This window comes from Gopherus evgoodei, chromosome 1 (genome assembly GCF_007399415.2).
Source record: "Gopherus evgoodei ecotype Sinaloan lineage chromosome 1, rGopEvg1_v1.p, whole genome shotgun sequence".
In the NCBI taxonomy this organism is placed as follows: domain Eukaryota; kingdom Metazoa; phylum Chordata; order Testudines; family Testudinidae; genus Gopherus; species Gopherus evgoodei.
In genome coordinates this window covers 34,733,510-34,751,917 of record NC_044322.1, presented here as the reverse complement: position 1 = coordinate 34,751,917, position 18,408 = coordinate 34,733,510, and the positions used below count along the sequence as shown (strand labels likewise).

Below are 18,408 nucleotides of genomic sequence, written 5' to 3'. Positions count from 1 at the left end.
CACCAATGGCTCTTAGCCAGGATGGGTAGGGATGGTTTCTCTAGCCTCTGTTTGCCAGAAGCTGGAAATGGCCGAGAGGGAGTGGATCACTTGATGATTACCGTTCTGTTCATTCCCTCTGAGGCACCTGGCATTGGCCACTGTCAGAAGACAGGATACTGGGCAAGATGTACCTTTGGTCTGACCCAGCTGTTCTTATGTTAAGTCTGGGTGTCACAGGCTTGAGCTGCTTCCGTACAGGGTTGCCGAGAGTGGGTTTGGGGCCACCAGCAAAGGTGGACCAGCTAAACAGGGCTAGGGAAGCCGGGCCCCCTTCCAGACCGCCTGGCCCCAGTAATTTGTACCGACTCCCCCCCCCCCCCCCGCCCCAGCCCTGCATCTGTACAACAAAATGATGGAGTTTGGGCTGGAGCCCCTGTGAGACTTGGGCTCTCAAACCCTCCATGCCTGTGAGGTCCAGGGGCTGGGTCTGAGTTAGAATTGTGGGTAGATGGAAAGGGGTTTTGGGCATGAGTCTGAGCATGAGTTTACGTTACAGAGTGGACATACCCAGAGAGGACTGATTGAGGTTTTAAAATGTGCGCATGGTGACTTTGTATAGCCATAGTGTTGCTGTTGCTCTTTACTCTGTCATGCTTTCCTTACCTTATTCTGTCAGTTTTTGTTACATTCACTTATGTGTTGTCTTTAGTTAGGTTGGTACAGAGACTACAGGGCCTCTGGGTACTACTGTAATTTAAATAATTCAATATGCACAATACAGTTTATAGGCAGTTGACATTTGAACTAGAATAATGGAGTGAGTGGAAGAAACTATAACGTGTAATATGTCTAGCTTAATCATTGGTTAGGTTTATACAGTTATAGTTGCTACAGATAACTGGCTGATGCTAAATATTAAATTGGGATTTTATAGAGAAACTAAGTATTTTTCTCCTAAATACTTGACTATTTTTTTTATCAAAAGACTTGTAAAATCCACCCCCAAAACAAGTTATTGAGCCTTCTGAGTGATACTGTGGTTAATTTATTAAATCCTTCCTCTTGGTACACAGTGTTTATGTGCAAATAACAGCTAAAACACAAGAGTCAAATGCACCAATTTGTATCTCATTAATAGCACCAGGTTCTTTAAACTTGATTAGCATTAGGCTGTTAAAATTCATAGTCAAGTTATGTGTTTTCTTATAACAAATCTATGATTATTAAGAGGTCCAATTTTTTTATATTGGTAGTTAGTGAGTGTAATGTCAGTATATGCCATGGTTTGAAGATGATAAACATATCAGTAGAAATAATAAAAAATGTATTTGCTTAGATACATAAAATTACAAAAGACATACTGTATTTTAATATTCTCTCTATATAAAAAAATTAATTAGGTCCTATTTAAAAAAATAAAATCTTGCACTTCACTGCTCTGGGCATCTTTACCAATCTTCCTTGCCTTACTTTTGATTTCAGTAGGTCTTTCAAGTCACCCTTTTGTAAACTACAGGAGACCCCTTCACACTCCCTGTCATCAGCCCCTTTACTCATCAGCTTCTGTACCAAATGTCATTTGCTCCCTACAAGGAGATTATATACACACACAACCCTACCTACTCCTTCACCGAGTTCAGTTATTTTAGGTGACAAATTTTAAAAATAAAATGAAATAAAATCTTATTACTAGTTTTGATTCTGGTAAGCAAAAGGTAATGATCAGAATGCAAGACTATAAAGTCTTCTGTGGTAGTGCCTGGGAAAATGAAGTACTGTTGTTTAGGAAAAGTTATCCTAATTTTTGGAGAATATTTTGTTTCTAGTTTCGTTATAAGACCACCTTGCCAGAGAAAATGGGCAAAGTCTATATTTTGTTGTAGCTATCTTAACCTCTTCCAGGCTTTTGGCAATGTGAGGGATTATAAGACCGGGTTTTGGGGTTTTTTTTTTTTTTTTTTTTTTTTTAAGAATTTTAATATGCTTAGCTTAGTTACACTTTTGGTATCAGAGATTTCCTTAAGAAAAAATGTGATGCTGTTAAACTTAATATTAGTAAAACTATGTAGGGATCTTCCAGACTTCATATTGAATGTGAATTTATTGGATTCCAGAAATCATTGCATCTTCAGTATTTAATTTTGCTTTGTAGTATTATATGCCAAGCTTTGAGTCCTTGAAGTCTTCAGTAAAATAAATTTTAAAGTATGCATGTTTGGAATTTCAGATACTATCCCTCATCTGTGTGCCCTCATTTCTTGTGTCTCGTCCCTCCCCCCAAATCTCTCCATCTTCTTTTCCAGTTGAACCTAGTCAGTCCTGTTTTCATACTAATGTATGTGGCTTCCAAAACAAACAAGTACATGAAGAAAGGCATTATTAAATGAAGATACTAATAAATGCAAAATAAAGCTGTTCAAAAGATTTCATTTTTCATCTTTTTTTTCAAAGAAGGCAAATAGAAAATTGTCAAAAACATGTTTCAAAATTAGGTGTGGTACACAGTGGGGTTTGGTCTACGCATGGGATGTATGTCGTTTTTACAATGTCAGTCAGGGGAAAATCTGCACCACTGAGCAACGTAGTTATACTGACCTAACCCCTGGTGTAGACAGCAATATGTCTCCTGTTGACATAGCTACCGCCTCTTGGCAAGATGGAGTATCTGCACCAACAGGAGAAGTTCTCCTATTTGGTGTAGGCAGTGGTGTCTTCACTAAGTGCTGAAGTGGCACAGCTGCAGCACTGTATATGTAGAAAGCTCTAAGTTTACTGCTTTCTCTAGATATATTAAAATTAACGGGTGAGATGAGCCCAGTGGCATTTACTGTATATCAGCAGGTCCATTACCTATTCCCCCCACACTTCCTGTATTTTTTTCTTTTGTAAGCTAAATGTACTTACAAGTAAGTCCTGATTATGTATGCTAGATAACTGTATTTGTATTTAGAGGAAAAATGTTATTCTGTGCTTAGTTTATATGAGCAGAGTAGTGAGATACTGCAGTTTAGGGCAGAGTGGTAAGCCAAGCCTATTAGGTTATGTTAAAGGCTAAATAAGTGACAAAAGAACCATGACCTAACTTGAAAATAATTGTATTGCAAATAATTGTATTGCTATTTTAAGCTATATGCAAAATTTTTATACTTCAGTGTGCATAGAAGTTTCATTGTTGATGGGTAATTATTATTTAACATTTATCTGGTGTTCTAAATCTATTTGTCCATTCATTGTTGCAATATATTGAGAAAAAGCATTCTTTAGAAATAAAAAAGAAAACTGGTAGGTGCTGGGTAAGAAAGAAGATACAGTGCTGAGGGACCTCTCCTAGTCAGAGCCCTGATTTATTTATTTTTTAACTTAATTTCCTCCAGTGGCTCCCTCTCCACTTTAGCCTCCAAGTCCCAGAATTGGTAAACACCCCCTTTTTTCTCTTAGGACTAGTCTACGCGAGGAATTTACATCAGTATAATATCTCTCAGGGGTGTGAAAAATCCAGAGAATTACAGACCCAGTCACCTTAACTTCAGTACCCAGAAAGATAATGGAGCAAATAATCAATGAATTTGCAAACACCGAGAAGATAATAAGGTGATAAGTAACAGTCAGCATGGATTTGGCAAGAACAAATCATGTCAAACCAACCTAATAGCTTTGTTTGACAGGGTGACAGACCATGTGGATAGGAGGGAAGCAGTAGATGTGGCATATCTTGACTTTAGTAAGGCTTTTGATATTGTCTCGCATGAACTTGTCATAAGCAAACTAGAGAAATACAGCCTAGATGGAGCTACTATAAGGTGGGTGCATAACTGTTTGGAAAACCATTTCCAAGGAGTAGTATCAATGATTCACAATCAAGGTTGTAGGGCATATCAAGTGGAGTCCCATAGGGGTCAGTTCTGTTCAATATCTTCAATCAATGATTTAGATAATGGCATACAGAGTACACTTTCAAAGTTTGTGGACGATACCAAGCTGGGATGGGTTGCAGGTACTTTGAAGGATAGGATTATAATTCAAAATGATCTGGACAAACTGGAGAAATGGTCTGAAGTAAATAGGATAAATTCAATAAGGACAAATGCAAAGGAAGGACATGCATACAAAATAGGAAATGACTGCCTAGGAAGGAGTACTGCAGAAAGGGATCTGGGGGCCATAGTAGATCACAAGCAAAATGTGAATCAATATTGTAACACTGTTACAAAAAGCAACATAATTCTGGGATGTATTAGCAGGGTATTGTAAGCACGACACGCTCTACTCTGTGCTAATTAGGCCTCAGCTGGAGTATGGTGTCCAGTTCTGGGTGCCACATTTCAAGAAAGATGTGGAGAAATTGGAGAAAGTCCAGAGAAGAGCATCAAAAATAATTAAAGGTCTAGAAAACAAGACCTATGAGGGAAGATTGAAAAAATTGGGTTTGTTCTTCTGGAGAAGAGAAGACTGAGGGGGAACATAATAGTTTTCAAGTACTTAAAAAGTTGTTACAGGGAGGAGGGAGAAAACTTGTTGTTCTTAACCTCGGAGGATAGGATAATAAGCAATGGGCTTAAATTGCAGCAAGCATGGTTTAGATTGGACATTAAGAAAAGCTTCCTAACTGTCAGGGTAATTAAGCACTGAAATAAATTGCCTAGGGAGGTTGTGGAATCTCTATCATTGGATATTTTTAATAGCAGGTTAGACAAACACCTGTCAGGGATGGTCTAGATAATACTTAGTTCTGCCATGAGTGCAGGGGACTGGACTAGATGACCTCTCGATGTCCCTTCTAGTCCTACAATTCTATGATTCTAAAGCCCAAAGAATTACATTATGTAGGTATACATCAGGAGTAGGCAACCTATGGCACATGTACCAAAGGTGGGGCATGAGCTGATTTTCAGTGGCACTCACACTGCCTGGGTCCTGGCCACCTGTCCAGGGGGCTCTGCATTTTAATTTAATTTTAAATGAAGTTTCTTAAACATTTTAAAAACCTTATTTCCATTATATACAACAATAGTTTAGTTATATATTGTAGACTTATAGAAAGAGACAGTCTGAAAACATTAAAATGTATTACTGGCATGCAAAACCTTAAGTTAGAGTTAATAAATGAAGACTTGGCACACCACTTCTGAAAGGTTGCCGACCCCGGTATACACCTTTTAAAAGCTGTGTTAATTTTTTTTTAAGCAATACAATTAATTGGAATGCATCCAAAGCCACCCAGCTGCCAGCAGGCTTAAAATAGAAAACATTTTAACAATGAACTCCTTTTCTTAGTCCTTTCCTTTTATAAAAAAACAATTTATTTTAAGAAAGAGAACATATCTTCCCACTCAACATGAATGTCCTGTTAACAGAGGCAAACACACAAATGTTCTGTGTAGTTGACTGACTGTTTTTTTCTTTGACTGTTGCTATAACAAAGGTTAGCGCAGGGGTCGGCAACCTTTCAGAAGTGCTGTGCCTAGTCATTTATTCACTCTAATTTAAGGTTTTGCATGCCGGTAATTCATTTTAATGTTTTTAGAAGGTCTCTTTCTATAAGTCTATAACGTATAACTACACTATTGTTGTATGTAAAGTAAATAAGGTTTTAAAAATGTTTAAGCAGCTTCATTTAAAATTAAATTAAAATGCAGAGGCCCCCTCGACTGGTGACCAGGATCCGGGCAGTGTGAGTGCCACTGAAAATCAGCTAGCAGGCCGCCTTCGGCATGTGTGCCATAGGTTGCCTGCCCATGGGCTAGTGTAATGTGTCTAAACGTATGTCTACACTGCAGTTAGACACCTGTGGCTGGCCCATTCTAGCTGACTTGGGTTCATGGGGCTCGGGCTAAGATGATGTTGAATTGTGGTATAGATGTTCAGGCTCAGGCTGCAGTCTGAGTTCTGGGACCCTCCCATCTTGCAGGATTCTAGAGCTGGGTTACCAGCCCAAGCCCAAATGTCTATACCGCAGTTAAACAGCTCCTTAGCCCGAGTCCTGTGAGCAGGGGCGGTTCTAGACATTTCGCTGCCCCAAGCATGGTGGCATGCCGCAGGAGTCGCTCTGTCGGTTGCTGGTCCCGTGGCTCTGGTGGACCTCCCGCAGGTGTGCCTGTGGAGCCGCGGGACCAGTGGAACCTCCGCAGGCATGCTGCCAAAGGCTGGCTTTCTGCCGCCCTCCTGGTGACCGGCAGAGCGCCCCCCGTGGCATGCTGCTCTAAGCACGTGCTTGGCGTGCTGGGGCTGGAGCCGCCCCTGCCCATGAGCCCAACTCAGCTGCCACAGGGCCAGCTGCAGGTGTCTGATTGCAGTGTAGGCGTACCCTAATTGACCTGGAACTGCTAATGTGTGTGTTTTGTAAATCTCTCCCAGTTGTACTTGTCAGATACTGTTTCAACACATCTCCCGTATCTGGACCTCTATCAATCAGAAACTTTATCTGAATTAAAAAACTTGTTCTTGTACAAACAGAAGATTCAAGTTAGATGTTCAGTTTTTATATTTTCCACTTATTTTAATGTCCTTTTGATTGTTTATATCTTGCAGATAATGCACTCTGTGAACAAATGACTTCTTGATTTGTCAGGTGGTTGTCACAATAGAGGATTTCTGTATACAGATCAATGCTATTACTTCAGAGAACTTCTAGAAATATTTTAGAAAACTAATCACTTAAAATGCAGTAGGTTATACTATTATGATGTTTTTGTGGCACTTTTTCTTTGGTAATAGTAGTGGTATTTTATATTAAATGTCAATGTGTATTTGTTTGCTAAAATCTGATCCAGCTTTATTCCTTTTGCCTTCTGAGTCCAGCTGATAAAAGGTTGATTAACTTAAATTGGTAGGTCGATTTCTTAGTATTTAATTTGAAAAATAAAGCAGTTTCGGAAAGGTTTAAATTTTAACTTAAAATTGATGAATGTGTCCTGCTGATGGTTTGGTTTGGTGTGTTTTTTTGTTAACCCAATCAAAAAGCCACTCCACTGGTTTCAAGTTTACAATAAAAACTCTTTTTTTTTTCCTCCAAAATCATCTTCACTCCCTCTAATCTGTCACTATTGACAAAAAGCACCATCTTCCTTTTCACCAAAGCCTATAAGTCACCTGTACTTCCTCCCTCTCTCTTGCCTCACACATCCAGGTGGAGTACAGATTTTCTTCCTGCATATCATTTAAGATTTGTCCACTTCTTCTTTCTTTTCTATGCAGACAAACAAAACTCTCATCCAGGGCATTATTTGCTCTCCTGATTATGGTAACCTCCTTCATGACACCCACATCTCCCCTCCAAATAAATCAAAACACAGCTACTAAGATAACTTTGCCTTGTTCATCACTGTAACCATGTCAGCCCCTTTAGAATCCTTTATTGGTTCCCGCACTTTCCCTTAATCAAGCTTAAACTACTTGTCTTCAGCTTCATGTCTCTTCACAATTCCTACACCTTACTACTTGTCCAGCTTTTTCTTGCTGCATTTCGCCCACACCCTTGACTTTTTCAGTCTACCAACAATGCCTTGACTGCTGCCCATCTGTCAGTGTTTGTAAAACAAATGTATAGGCGTGTTCTTCCATACTATACTTTATGCATAGAACTACACTCCTGAAATCCATAAGACTATCTCCTTCAAATTCTTCCTGTAGACCCAACTATACTTTAGTATGTGTAAGAAATGTAGCCAATTAATGATGGTGTCTAGTGAGATAGAGGGCAAAGAGGGACAGCTAACGCATAGTTTAATCTGCTCTTTTTTCCTCTTTCCTCACCGTTCATATTGTCTTAAATTTTACTCAGGGTAGGGAACATGTCTTGGTATGATTTTGTACAGCACCTAGCACAAGGGAATCCCTGTCCTGGTTGGGGCTTATGGGCACTACTGAAGTACAGATATTAAACAATGATATATACCTATGACCTGATATAACACGAATTCGGATATAACGCAGTAAAGCGGCGCTCCGGGGGGGTGGGGCTGTGTGCTCCAATGGATCAAAGCCAGGAGCGGCGCCAGGGTTTTTGTCGCCCTAGGCACAGGGCCGGCTCTAGCCATTTCTAGTCCCGCGGCTCTGGTGGACCTGCCGCAGGCGTGCCTGCGGATGGTCCGCTCGTCCCGCAGCTCCGACGGACCCACCGCAGGAACGCCTGCGGGAGGTCCATCGGAGCCGCACGATCGGCGGACCCTCCGCAGGCACGCCTGCAGGAGGTCCACAGGAGCAGCCTGCCGTCCTCCCAAATCCTGGTGCCCTAGGCGACCGCCTACGTTGTCTAAATGGAAGTGCTGGCCCTGATCAAAGCAAGTTCAATATAACTCGGTTTCACCTATAACATGGTAAGATTTTTTGGCTCCCAAGGACAGCATTGTATTGGGAATACAGGTGTATATATTAGGTTACTGAGACTTGACTTATTTCCTTCTTAAAGTACTCCATCTAGTGGCAAAACTAGAGTAATGTGTCATGGAAGTGGGTTTATATAAGAATTAGTGGTGTAGTATTTATGTTCCAGGAGCTCATCAAAAAAAATTGTAAATTTTGTGAGGGAGAGGGAAACATTTATGCCTTTAAGTATGGTAAAACACAAAATCAGAAATACGAAGTTATGCAAAAATAATTCTGCTTCGTCTGCTATTTATAGCAAAATATAGTTGATCTCTCAAACTGTTTAAACTTTTTCAGGTTTTAATTTTATTTCTTTTAAAATGCACTATTTTTCCAAACCCATACTTAGTCTTGTTTCTCACAAGTTACATCATTTAACAACTGTAATTCAGAACTGCCACTCCTTTTTAGATATAGTTTTTAATGATACTAGAAGAAATATAGGATTTTTTTTCATTTCCTTTTCATAGTGCATGTAAGTGCTTCTAGAAAATATCAGAAAAATAAATGAGAGTGGTGATGGTCTCTTTATTCTCCAGACAAGTATAACATGAATAGTGGTGGTGCCAGCTTCTGCACACTGCTGTCTAATTCTTGGAGCAGGACCAGTTCTTGGAGTGAGAAGGCAATTCTGTCTCTGTACCCATTCAGTCCTTGGCTACTCTCATCAAAGGTCCCAACTGCAGGTGCATCAGTACAAGAGGAATTGAATACAGACTGCCAACTCGCCTAATGTATCCCCAAACATCCATCAAATGGTGCTAGCATTTGACTGCTAACATCCCGAACAAACTGAAATGGTGACCAGTAGCTGACTGGCTCCATATTCTATTTTTGGTTAGTTTAGCTGTGCAATTGCATAATAATTTTTTAAACTTTGTTATACCCTTTTGATTTTCAAATTCTGACTTAAACTATATTTAGTGCAATATTTAACACTGAATGAATGTAAATGTCTTTTTATGCTATAGATTCACCTTTGGCCATTTGTATATTTCCTATGTCTTGTATATAAGTAAGATCAAAGTGATATTTGCTATATGGTAAATAACTCCAATATACTAACATTTTTTCTTATAAACTTGCCATTAGTTGTATGAAAGCATTGTATAACACATACTGTCTAAGAATTTCATTTTTTTCTCTCCATAGATAAACGTAAGAGTTACCACAATGGATGCAGAGTTGGAGTTTGCCATCCAACCCAATACAACTGGCAAACAGCTCTTTGACCAGGTAACCCTTTATTATATGTAATAATCATGGATACAATGCTAGTCTTACAAAACATTATAGTGTTATAGATTTCTGTTCATGCTTTCCAATTAATATCTTACACTGATCTAAGCCATACTAATAATCAACTTGAGCCACGTCTCCTCAATTCAGAAGCAAAGCATTAAGCACAAGGACAACATTCCATAAATGGATAAGCAGTCAGGCTTCAGTTGTCAAACCATCTTGAAATTAATACTATATTTTATAGATATTCTCAATCATATACTCCACACAGGAATTACTAAGTGTATTCATTGTATGTTTATATAACTTTAAATACCCTTTAATAATAAATCTAAGACAGAAAATGTAACATTAAAAAACAACTATAGACTACCTTCATTTCTGTCCAAGTAAGGAAGCAGCAGTATGACACGATTCTTTTGAGGAATGGAATCTCATTAGCCACTTTTAAATAAGTGATTGCATGCTTTCTTTTCTTTACCCTCCTCCGACAACCAAGTCAGCTAAAAAAGTGATATGTCTTAATCCACAAAGCAGCAAGTAGATTAAAGACTGTTATTTATGGTAGGTGTATAAGCAAGCACCTTCTTTTCCCTCCTAGTCTATTCTTTTCTTAATTTGTTTTTGCCTACTTGTACTGGAATTTGTGGAGTCATATTTCCGCCTTCATGCTCTCTTTCTTCTAGTTCACAAATAGAGAATCAGGGAAACAAAACTTCTAGAGGAAAGAAAAATGGAATTAAAAAGTGATTTAAATCTAAAAATAGTTCACAAGTGTTGCAAGGCAGAAAAGTTTTGGGGACAGGGCAGCCATCTGGCCTTCTCCCCAAGATGTATGAGTGAGCTGCGAACAAGAACTCAACAAGTAAAAATTGTGCCATCTTCTGATATGTGAAGGCAGCTGTGACTTTTCTTCTGCCAACCTCTGCTCCTCTTGACATGCGGTATTGGGTGGAGGTGATCTGCTGCTGCATAAAGTCTTGTGCTCAGATGATCAGTTTCACCCATTCTGTAGCTTCTCTGAACAAGGGATAAAAGATATAGATGCAAATTCTCTCCATCGAGTTGCCTCAGTTCCTTGCATGGCTTTCAGGCGGCCTCAGCAGTTCTTACGATTAGCCTGTAGATGTTTAAATTGAGAAATTATTAGCTTAAGTCCCTTGGTTCATGTGCCATGCCTGTACATGAGGGGAGAAATCATTCAGACATATCCTAAACCCACACATGGCTTCATAGACCCAAATCAGTCGCTGAATTGCGGTGTGAAACAAATATGAAGTTTTCAGAGAAAAGGTGTAATATTTCTCTGTGGTTATTATTGCCAACAAAGTGAAGTGACGTGTTCTAAACTAGCTTGATTAGTCTACATGTTTAGCTCTATGTGTTGTACATTGCAGTAAACTTCTGTCCTTTGTAGTTATTGCTCAAAGCAAGTTACCTTGTCACAGCATTATCTCTCTTGTCCCATGATCCCAAGGATGTTTGGATGTCAGCAAACCCCTTTCTTAGTCAGTGGTGGGAAGATTTAATGTGAAAGGCTTTGTTTCACACTTTAGTATGATCCTTTCTCCAAGCTGCTCTTTGTTTCCAGACCAGGGCATTTCCCTTCGCTCTCCCTATCTGCTGGTAAATGGGAAGTCTAAGAACTCAGCGTCTATGGCTTTCTCCTTCTTTCCTGCTGTCATGAAGCTCAGTGAAGTCCTCCCTTATCCCACCAACAAGATGGTGGAGGCCACTTGGATATTCTGTTTTAGCAGGCATCTCTCCATCATCACAAAGTTTTTCTGTCTTCTCATCCATTTGGAGGCCAAAGTGGAGGTGAAAGGCTAATATTGTGGGCCTTAACTAACCTGCCTTTTCCCTACTTCTTTCATAGGAGACAAAGAGCATCATGAAGTATATTTGTTATCCACAAACTGATTTTTGTCAAGTTCTCAGAATTTGCTGCTGAAGCACCTGGACAGAATAGTGTAGTCCCAATTCAGGAAAAAATTAGGGTTTTACTCACCCCATCTCATCAAGTTATAGCCTTATCCTCCTTGCCAAATATCTCCGAAGTCCTCTACAAGGTTTAGCAGGGAAGACCCAATGAAATCTATTTATTTGGTTGCCTAATAGAGAATTCTTGTTCTGAAACTTTATTGTTTATTGATTTGTTGAAGTATCAATCCATAGCTCTGAGTAGCTTTTTTAAAACACTTTTTAAACATGCGTTATAAAAGTCAAAATACATCCCTACAACCTGAAATAAAAATTAGCTGAAACCACAGTAATAATTATAAAAGCCCTATATTATAGGGGATCTGGCATCAATCTCTGTTTTTAGGGCTTATCTACATTACCCCTGGATCATCGGGCAACGATCAATCCAGAGGGGGTCGATTTATTGTATCTAGTCTAGACGTGATAAACCGACCACCAAGCACTCTTCCATTCACTTGGGTACTCCACCAGGGCAAGAGGCGCAGGTGGAGTCAATAGGAGAGTGTCAGCCGTCAACTTACCGCAGTGAAGACACCACGCTAAGTAGATCTAAGTACGTTGACTTCAGCTACGTTATTCATGTAGCTGAAGTTGCATAACTTAGATCGATCCCCCCAGGGTAGACCAGGCCTTAAATTGCTAAATGCTTCCCATTATTAAAAGATTCTTGTGACATTTTCTACTTTTTGAGAAGGTCTAGCATCCAGTTTTTGCAGCAGGGCTTTGTTCTTCAGCAAGGGAAAGCTATGGGGCCAGGGAAGTGCCTCTGGCTTCATCCCATGAAATTTCATTGAGATTTGGCTGAGTTACTAGCTGATGAAAATCACCATTTCTTTGCTATGGCATGTGGTGTTACTGCTTAATTTTAACAAAATGTATAAAGCTTTGGGCAGCTGGAAGAACACATCAAAGGGCTGACTGAAATAATCCCTCAGCTGAATACTAGTCAGTGAGGGAAAACTCATGGTACTTAACAAAATAGAGGCATGCAAATAGTGTTCCAGAATAGACAGGAATGACAGAGCCTTCATAGAATCCATAGACTATCAGGGTTGTAGGGGACCTAGGAGGTCATCTAGTCCAACCCCCGGCTCAAAGCAGGACCAATCCCCAGACAGATTTTTACCCCGATTCCCTAAATGGCCCCCTCAAGGATTGAACTCACAACCCTGGATTTAGCAGGCCAGTCCTCAAACCACTGAGCTGTCCGCCCCCCTTGTTTGTGCCCTTAGCTACATCTGAATTCAGATTCAGATGGATAAAACCTTGAACATACTCAGACTAGGCCTCCACTGCAGTGACAGAATGCACTGCACTTGGAACCCCTAGGAACAGAGACTCAACCTGGCTGCTGCCAGAGCAGCTGTCCTGGTGGTGTGGAATGGGTGAGAACTGGGTCAGGTTTCCCCAGACTCAGTACATGGACCCAGCTACCCATAACTCTTGTGAAGCCATTATCTAGGGTAGGAGCCAATCTCTCAAGGTGTATAGTGCCAGGCTGGGCTACCCCTTGCAGCGTCCATAGCCCAGCCCCAACAATCCATCCAGCCCATTGGGAGCACCATATATGGCAGGAGCCCCAGACTTCCTGGAGCAGGACAGCAACCCCTGGGGTAGAAGTGAGTACAAATACCTGGAAATCAGGACAGCATGAGTTCTTGACTTGCGTCTTCTGCTGCTTGATGTTAATAAGTCTGTATTATGCATAATGCTTGTTATTAACCATATCTGATAACCAACTGAGAGATTACACTAGCTGGGACTAAAATGCAACTTTCCAACATGGCAGACCTGTAGTCCATCTACTTAGCCATTCTGTCCCTCAGAAAAAGCCTGCCAAACCTTTATTCTTGGCTGTGTGGTCTGGAAAATTGGGTTACTCATGCATAGGTAAGCTTAAAAAAAATAATAAAAAAAAAATAATAATAATAATAATAGTGAGATACCCTATCTTCTAGAACTGGAAGGGACCTTGAAAGGTCATCGAGTCCAGCCTCCTGCCTTCACTAGCAGGACCAAGTACTGATTTTACCCCAGATCCCTAAGTGGCCCCCTCAAGGATTGAACTCTCAACCTTGGGTTTAGCAGGCCAATGCTCAAACCACTGAGCTATCCCTCCTCTACTGATAGAAGTACTATTAACCCCATTTTACAGATGGGAAAACTGAGCGACTTGTGAGGCCACACCATTGAATCAGTGGCAGAGCCAGGATTAGAACTCGACTTCCTGAATCCCAACTACTCATTCCTCCAGACCACAATGCCTTACTAGCCCAGATGTTGAATATCTACAATTTCCATTGACTTCAGCTGCAGTTGTGAGTGCTTATCAGCGCTTCTTAAAATCAGGGCAAAAGGGGTTCAGGTTTGGCACTCAGAAAGTGAAGAACACACAAATAGGGGCCATCTACCAAAACTTTAGTTGAAGTTACTTGCTTAGCAGCATACTGGAAATTTGTAGCAGAGGAAGGGCTAGAACTGAGTTACCACATGTGGCATTCAACCCTTACAAGATCCTGCTTTTTTCTTCTTGCATACCCTGCCTCATTCTTTAAACACCTCCCAGATTCTAGAGCAAATGAGGCAAGGGTTCAACTGTCATAATATAATTACCAATTCTGAACCTTAGCGTCCAAAATATGGGTATTAGCATGAATTCCCCTAAGCTTAATTACTAGCTTAGATCCTGTAGTGCTGCCACCAATCAGGACTTAGAGTAGAGTGCCTGATAAACTCTGGTCTCCCCCAAACCTTCCTTGGGGACCCCAAGACCCAAATTCCTTGAGTCTCCCAACAAAGGGGAATAAACCATATCCCTTCCCTCCTCCTTTCTTCCTCCCAGCTCCTTTCCGCCCTGGGTACACTAGGAGATCACCGTGATTCAAACTCCTTGAATCACCACACAGAGAGGAATGATACCTTCCCCCCTCCTCTTTTCCCTTCACCCAGAGACAATCCAGATTCAAACTCTGTGAATCTAAAACAAAGAGGAAATTCACTTTTCCCTTCTCCCCCCTGCTCTCTTTCCCTTCTCCCCACCAATTCCCTGGTGTACACAGACTCAGTTCCTTTGAGCCTTAAGTAGAAAAAAAAATCAGACAGGTCTTAAAGCAAAGCTTTTAATAAAAAGAAAGAAAGAGAAAAAAGTTTATCTCTGTAATTTAGATGGTAAAAAGTTACAGGGTCTGTCAGCTTATAGAAACTAGAAAGAAGCCTCCCCCCCCAGCAAAATACAATTTAAAATACTTCCAGCAAACTACACATTTGGAAATAAAGGAAAACAAATAAAAAGACTATACCGCCTTTCTACCTTTTTACTAACAAAATTGGAACAGAAGATTAGAGAGCCTGTAGGTACGTATGGTCACTCTCAAAGCCCAGAGAGAACAAAGCAAAACCCAAAAAACACAAACAAATGCTTCCCTCCACCGAGATTTGAAAGTATCTTGTCTCCTGATTGGTCCCCTGGTCAGGTGTTTGGTTCCCTGTTTGTTAACCCTTTACAGGTAAAAGAGACATTAACCCTTAACTATCTGTTTATGACATCAACAGACAGCATTTCTGATTACTACTGAACTCTGATTCTGTTTCTGAGCACTGGCCATCCTGTGCGCTGACCAGGGTCAGATAGGAAAAAAATGGTATGTGATAATTAGACTGATCATAGTGCATGTGCATGGGGGAGGTGAAGTAAGGTTGCACAGGCATCCTTAATTATGGAATTATCTAACTTTCGAGTGTTTCATTTTGCAACTTAAACAATATTCTTTGAATGTAGGCCTTTTGTGTATATGTATGTAATTCTATATACCTCAGGTGGATCTGAACACTTCCTTAAAACATAAGCTCCTCAATAGTTTGACTGCTACCAGAGTCCCATTTGGGTATTTTTTATTTGAACTTACTGATTTGATCCCTTGGCAGTAGGGTCAAAAATATCTCCAGATGTTGAGGAAGAAGAGTTGTGTTAAACATCTTACTCCTCTCCCTAGTACATGAGAATGTCCAACATCACTAGTTTGTTTTTCAAGCTTCAGAGCTCTGGCTGGGATTTGTCACAGCTACAAGTGAGACTGGCTCTTTTCTTTGCCCAGAGAGGGAAAAGTTCAGACTTCTGGCAGCATAAATATATGACAGCCCAAGAGAGCGTGCAAGGATCTGCAACTAGCATGTATCTCGAATTTGTGAATCTTCAGTAATGAGATATGATCGGAGAATTGTGACATGAGTGCAAAATGCATAATATCTCATATCTTGGTGAAATAGGTTTCACTGTCAAAACTTGAATCTTTACTGTCTCTGCATTTCAGTAGACCACCTAATCAAGAATACTGACGATTACTGTTGTCCTTACAAGTCCTTATATCTAAATGGGCCAGCCTTTAAATTAGCTAATAGGAAGTTGATTGTGATTCCCCTGTTGCACTAATTTGAAAAGCTGTCCCATAGTAAGTTCTAAATTATTTCCCAATTCAGGTTGATGAACCTGCTGGGTTATCCTTACACTCTGAGGATGAACTTGGATCAAGGTAACTTAATTCTTTAGGCCAGTCATAGAATCATAAAAGATTAGGGTTGGAAGAGACCTCAGGAGGTCATCTAGTCCAGCCTGCTGCTCAAAGCAGGACCAACCCCAACTAAATCATCCTAGCCAGGGCTTTTTCACGCTGGGCCTTAAAAGGAGATTCCACCACCTCACTAGGTTACCCATTCAAGTGTTTTACCACCCTCCTAGTGAAATAGTGTTTCCTAACATCCAACCTAGGCCTCCCCCACTGCAACTTAAGACCATTGTTCCTTGTTCTGTCATCTGCCACCACTGAGAACAGCCAAGCTTCATCCTCTTTGGAAGCCCCCTTCAGGTAGTTGAAGGCTGCTATCAAATCCTCCCTCACTCTTTTCTTCTGCAAACTAAACAAGCCCAGTTCCCTCAGCCTCTCCTCGTAAGTCATGTGCCCCAGACCCCTGATCATTTTCATTGCCCTCCACTGGAGTGTCTCCAATTTGTTCACATCCTTTCTGTAGTGGGTGGGCCCAAAACTGGACACACTACTCCAGATGTGGCCTCACCAGTGCCGAATAGAGGGGAATAATCACTTCCCTCAATCTGCTTGCAGTGCTCCTACTAATGCAGCCCAATATGTCATTAGCTTTCTTCACAACAAGGACACACTGCTAACTCATATCCAACTTCTCATCCACAGTAATCCCCAGGTCCTTTTCTGCAGAACTGCAGCTTAGCCAGTCGGTCCCCAGCCTGTAGCAGTGCATGGGATTCTTCCATCCTGACAGCATGACTCTGCACTTGTCCTTGTTGAATCTCATCAGATGTCTTTTGGCCCAATCCTCCAATTTGTCTAGGTCACTCTGGACCTTATCCCTACAGACCAAGCAAAGCTTCTGACATGTAAAATTTTCAGAAAACAATCAATTGTATTTGTCTCTAGTTAAATGAATGATTCCATTGTGTAGCTTCTAAAAGGCTGGTATTAGTCTTCTGGTTTAGTTAAAATTAAGACATTCTACTTCTTGCATTTTTGGCTAGAGCATCAGCAGAGATCTGGGAAGTGACCAATAAGACAATGCCATTGACATCACTTTGAATGCTCTCCTCCAGTACTGGTACTGCTAGCCATATCCATTGGTTATGGGATGCAGGAAGAGGAGACATTAAACAATGAATTACTTACCAATAATCATGTCTGTTGTCATCTTTCCTCCCCATCCTAATCCCATTGTCTTCTCCTTTTGTTGTTTGGATTGTCTTGCACTAAAAGAATGGAGTTATTTGGCTTACACGTTCTTAACTTGAGTAGTTCTTTTTTTTCCTCTTCAAATATCTGCTTTCTGATGGGTGGAGACATATCACTTCATGCTGACTGGTTGTGTATGGAGGAAAACAATACTATAATTAAGAGTAAGGTATTCCTTCTTGCTCTGTCTGTCTTGTGTACAAATCTTTTATGGCTCTATTTGCCTAAGTTGGTTGCTCACAAAACCTTGCTGTATATTGTATCTGAATCTGAACTGGCGTTTGAACCATTACACCAAAATCCAAGTGCCCTTCAGGGTTTATTGATTTAATGACTCATTTACTTTTAGGTGGTGAAAACAGTCGGTCTACGTGAAGTCTGGTTTTTTGGGTTGCAGTATGTGGACAGCAAAGGCTATTCAACTTGGCTGAAGCTGAATAAAAAGGTAAAATATTCTTGATTGTTCAGTTGAACTTTCAATTTGAAATAGTTTATATGCAGACTTGCTACTTGTGTATATTATGTTACAAATTTTAATCTAATGGACACATTTCGTTAAAGGTTAGTTCAGCTCAACTGTTTATAAACAAGTGGAATCTTACTGCACAATTGTATCGGCATTTTATTTGACTCAGATGAAGATATGTTTTCCTGTACTTCAGTTACTGTTGTGATTTGTATATTAGAAAAACTATCATATTTCATTATCCTTGATCACAAAATGAGCTTTCTCCCTCTGTCCCTTTCATGCAGCAGAAATTATTTTTGGGGAAGAAAAGTTAGGAATAGGTTTTAATAAGCAATGCAGTATGAGTATGGCTATGGAATTTTCCCTTTATATTGCTACCTAGGCCAGGATTTTCAAAAATAGGTGCCATCAGAAGGTGCTACTTCAAACAGAGGCAAATGCCTTTTGGTTGTAATTTTAGCCTAGAATGCCTTTCATTTCATGTTTTAGAGAAACCGCCATCCCTGCATGGTGTAGTGATTCTGTTTTTTAGGAGCAATCCTTAGACATAGAGGTGGGTGGGAAATGATGTGCTCATCTCATGAAAACTTTTGAGATTTCAAAAATTTTCCTAGT

General features: G+C 40.3%; 1 protein-coding gene across 2 annotated transcripts in view; it reads left to right on the top strand.

Annotated features, from left to right (window-relative positions):
- RDX (radixin) overlaps nucleotides 1–18,408 on the top strand; it is a 95,398-nt gene that overhangs the window by 30,377 nt on the left and 46,613 nt on the right. For both annotated transcript variants that reach the window (XM_030561241.1, XM_030561249.1), the window contains exons 3-4: nucleotides 9,499–9,582; nucleotides 17,674–17,769. In XM_030561241.1, the coding sequence (XP_030417101.1) occupies nucleotides 9,499–9,582; nucleotides 17,674–17,769 (180 nt within the window). The remainder of the gene's footprint in view (nucleotides 1–9,498; nucleotides 9,583–17,673; nucleotides 17,770–18,408) is intronic.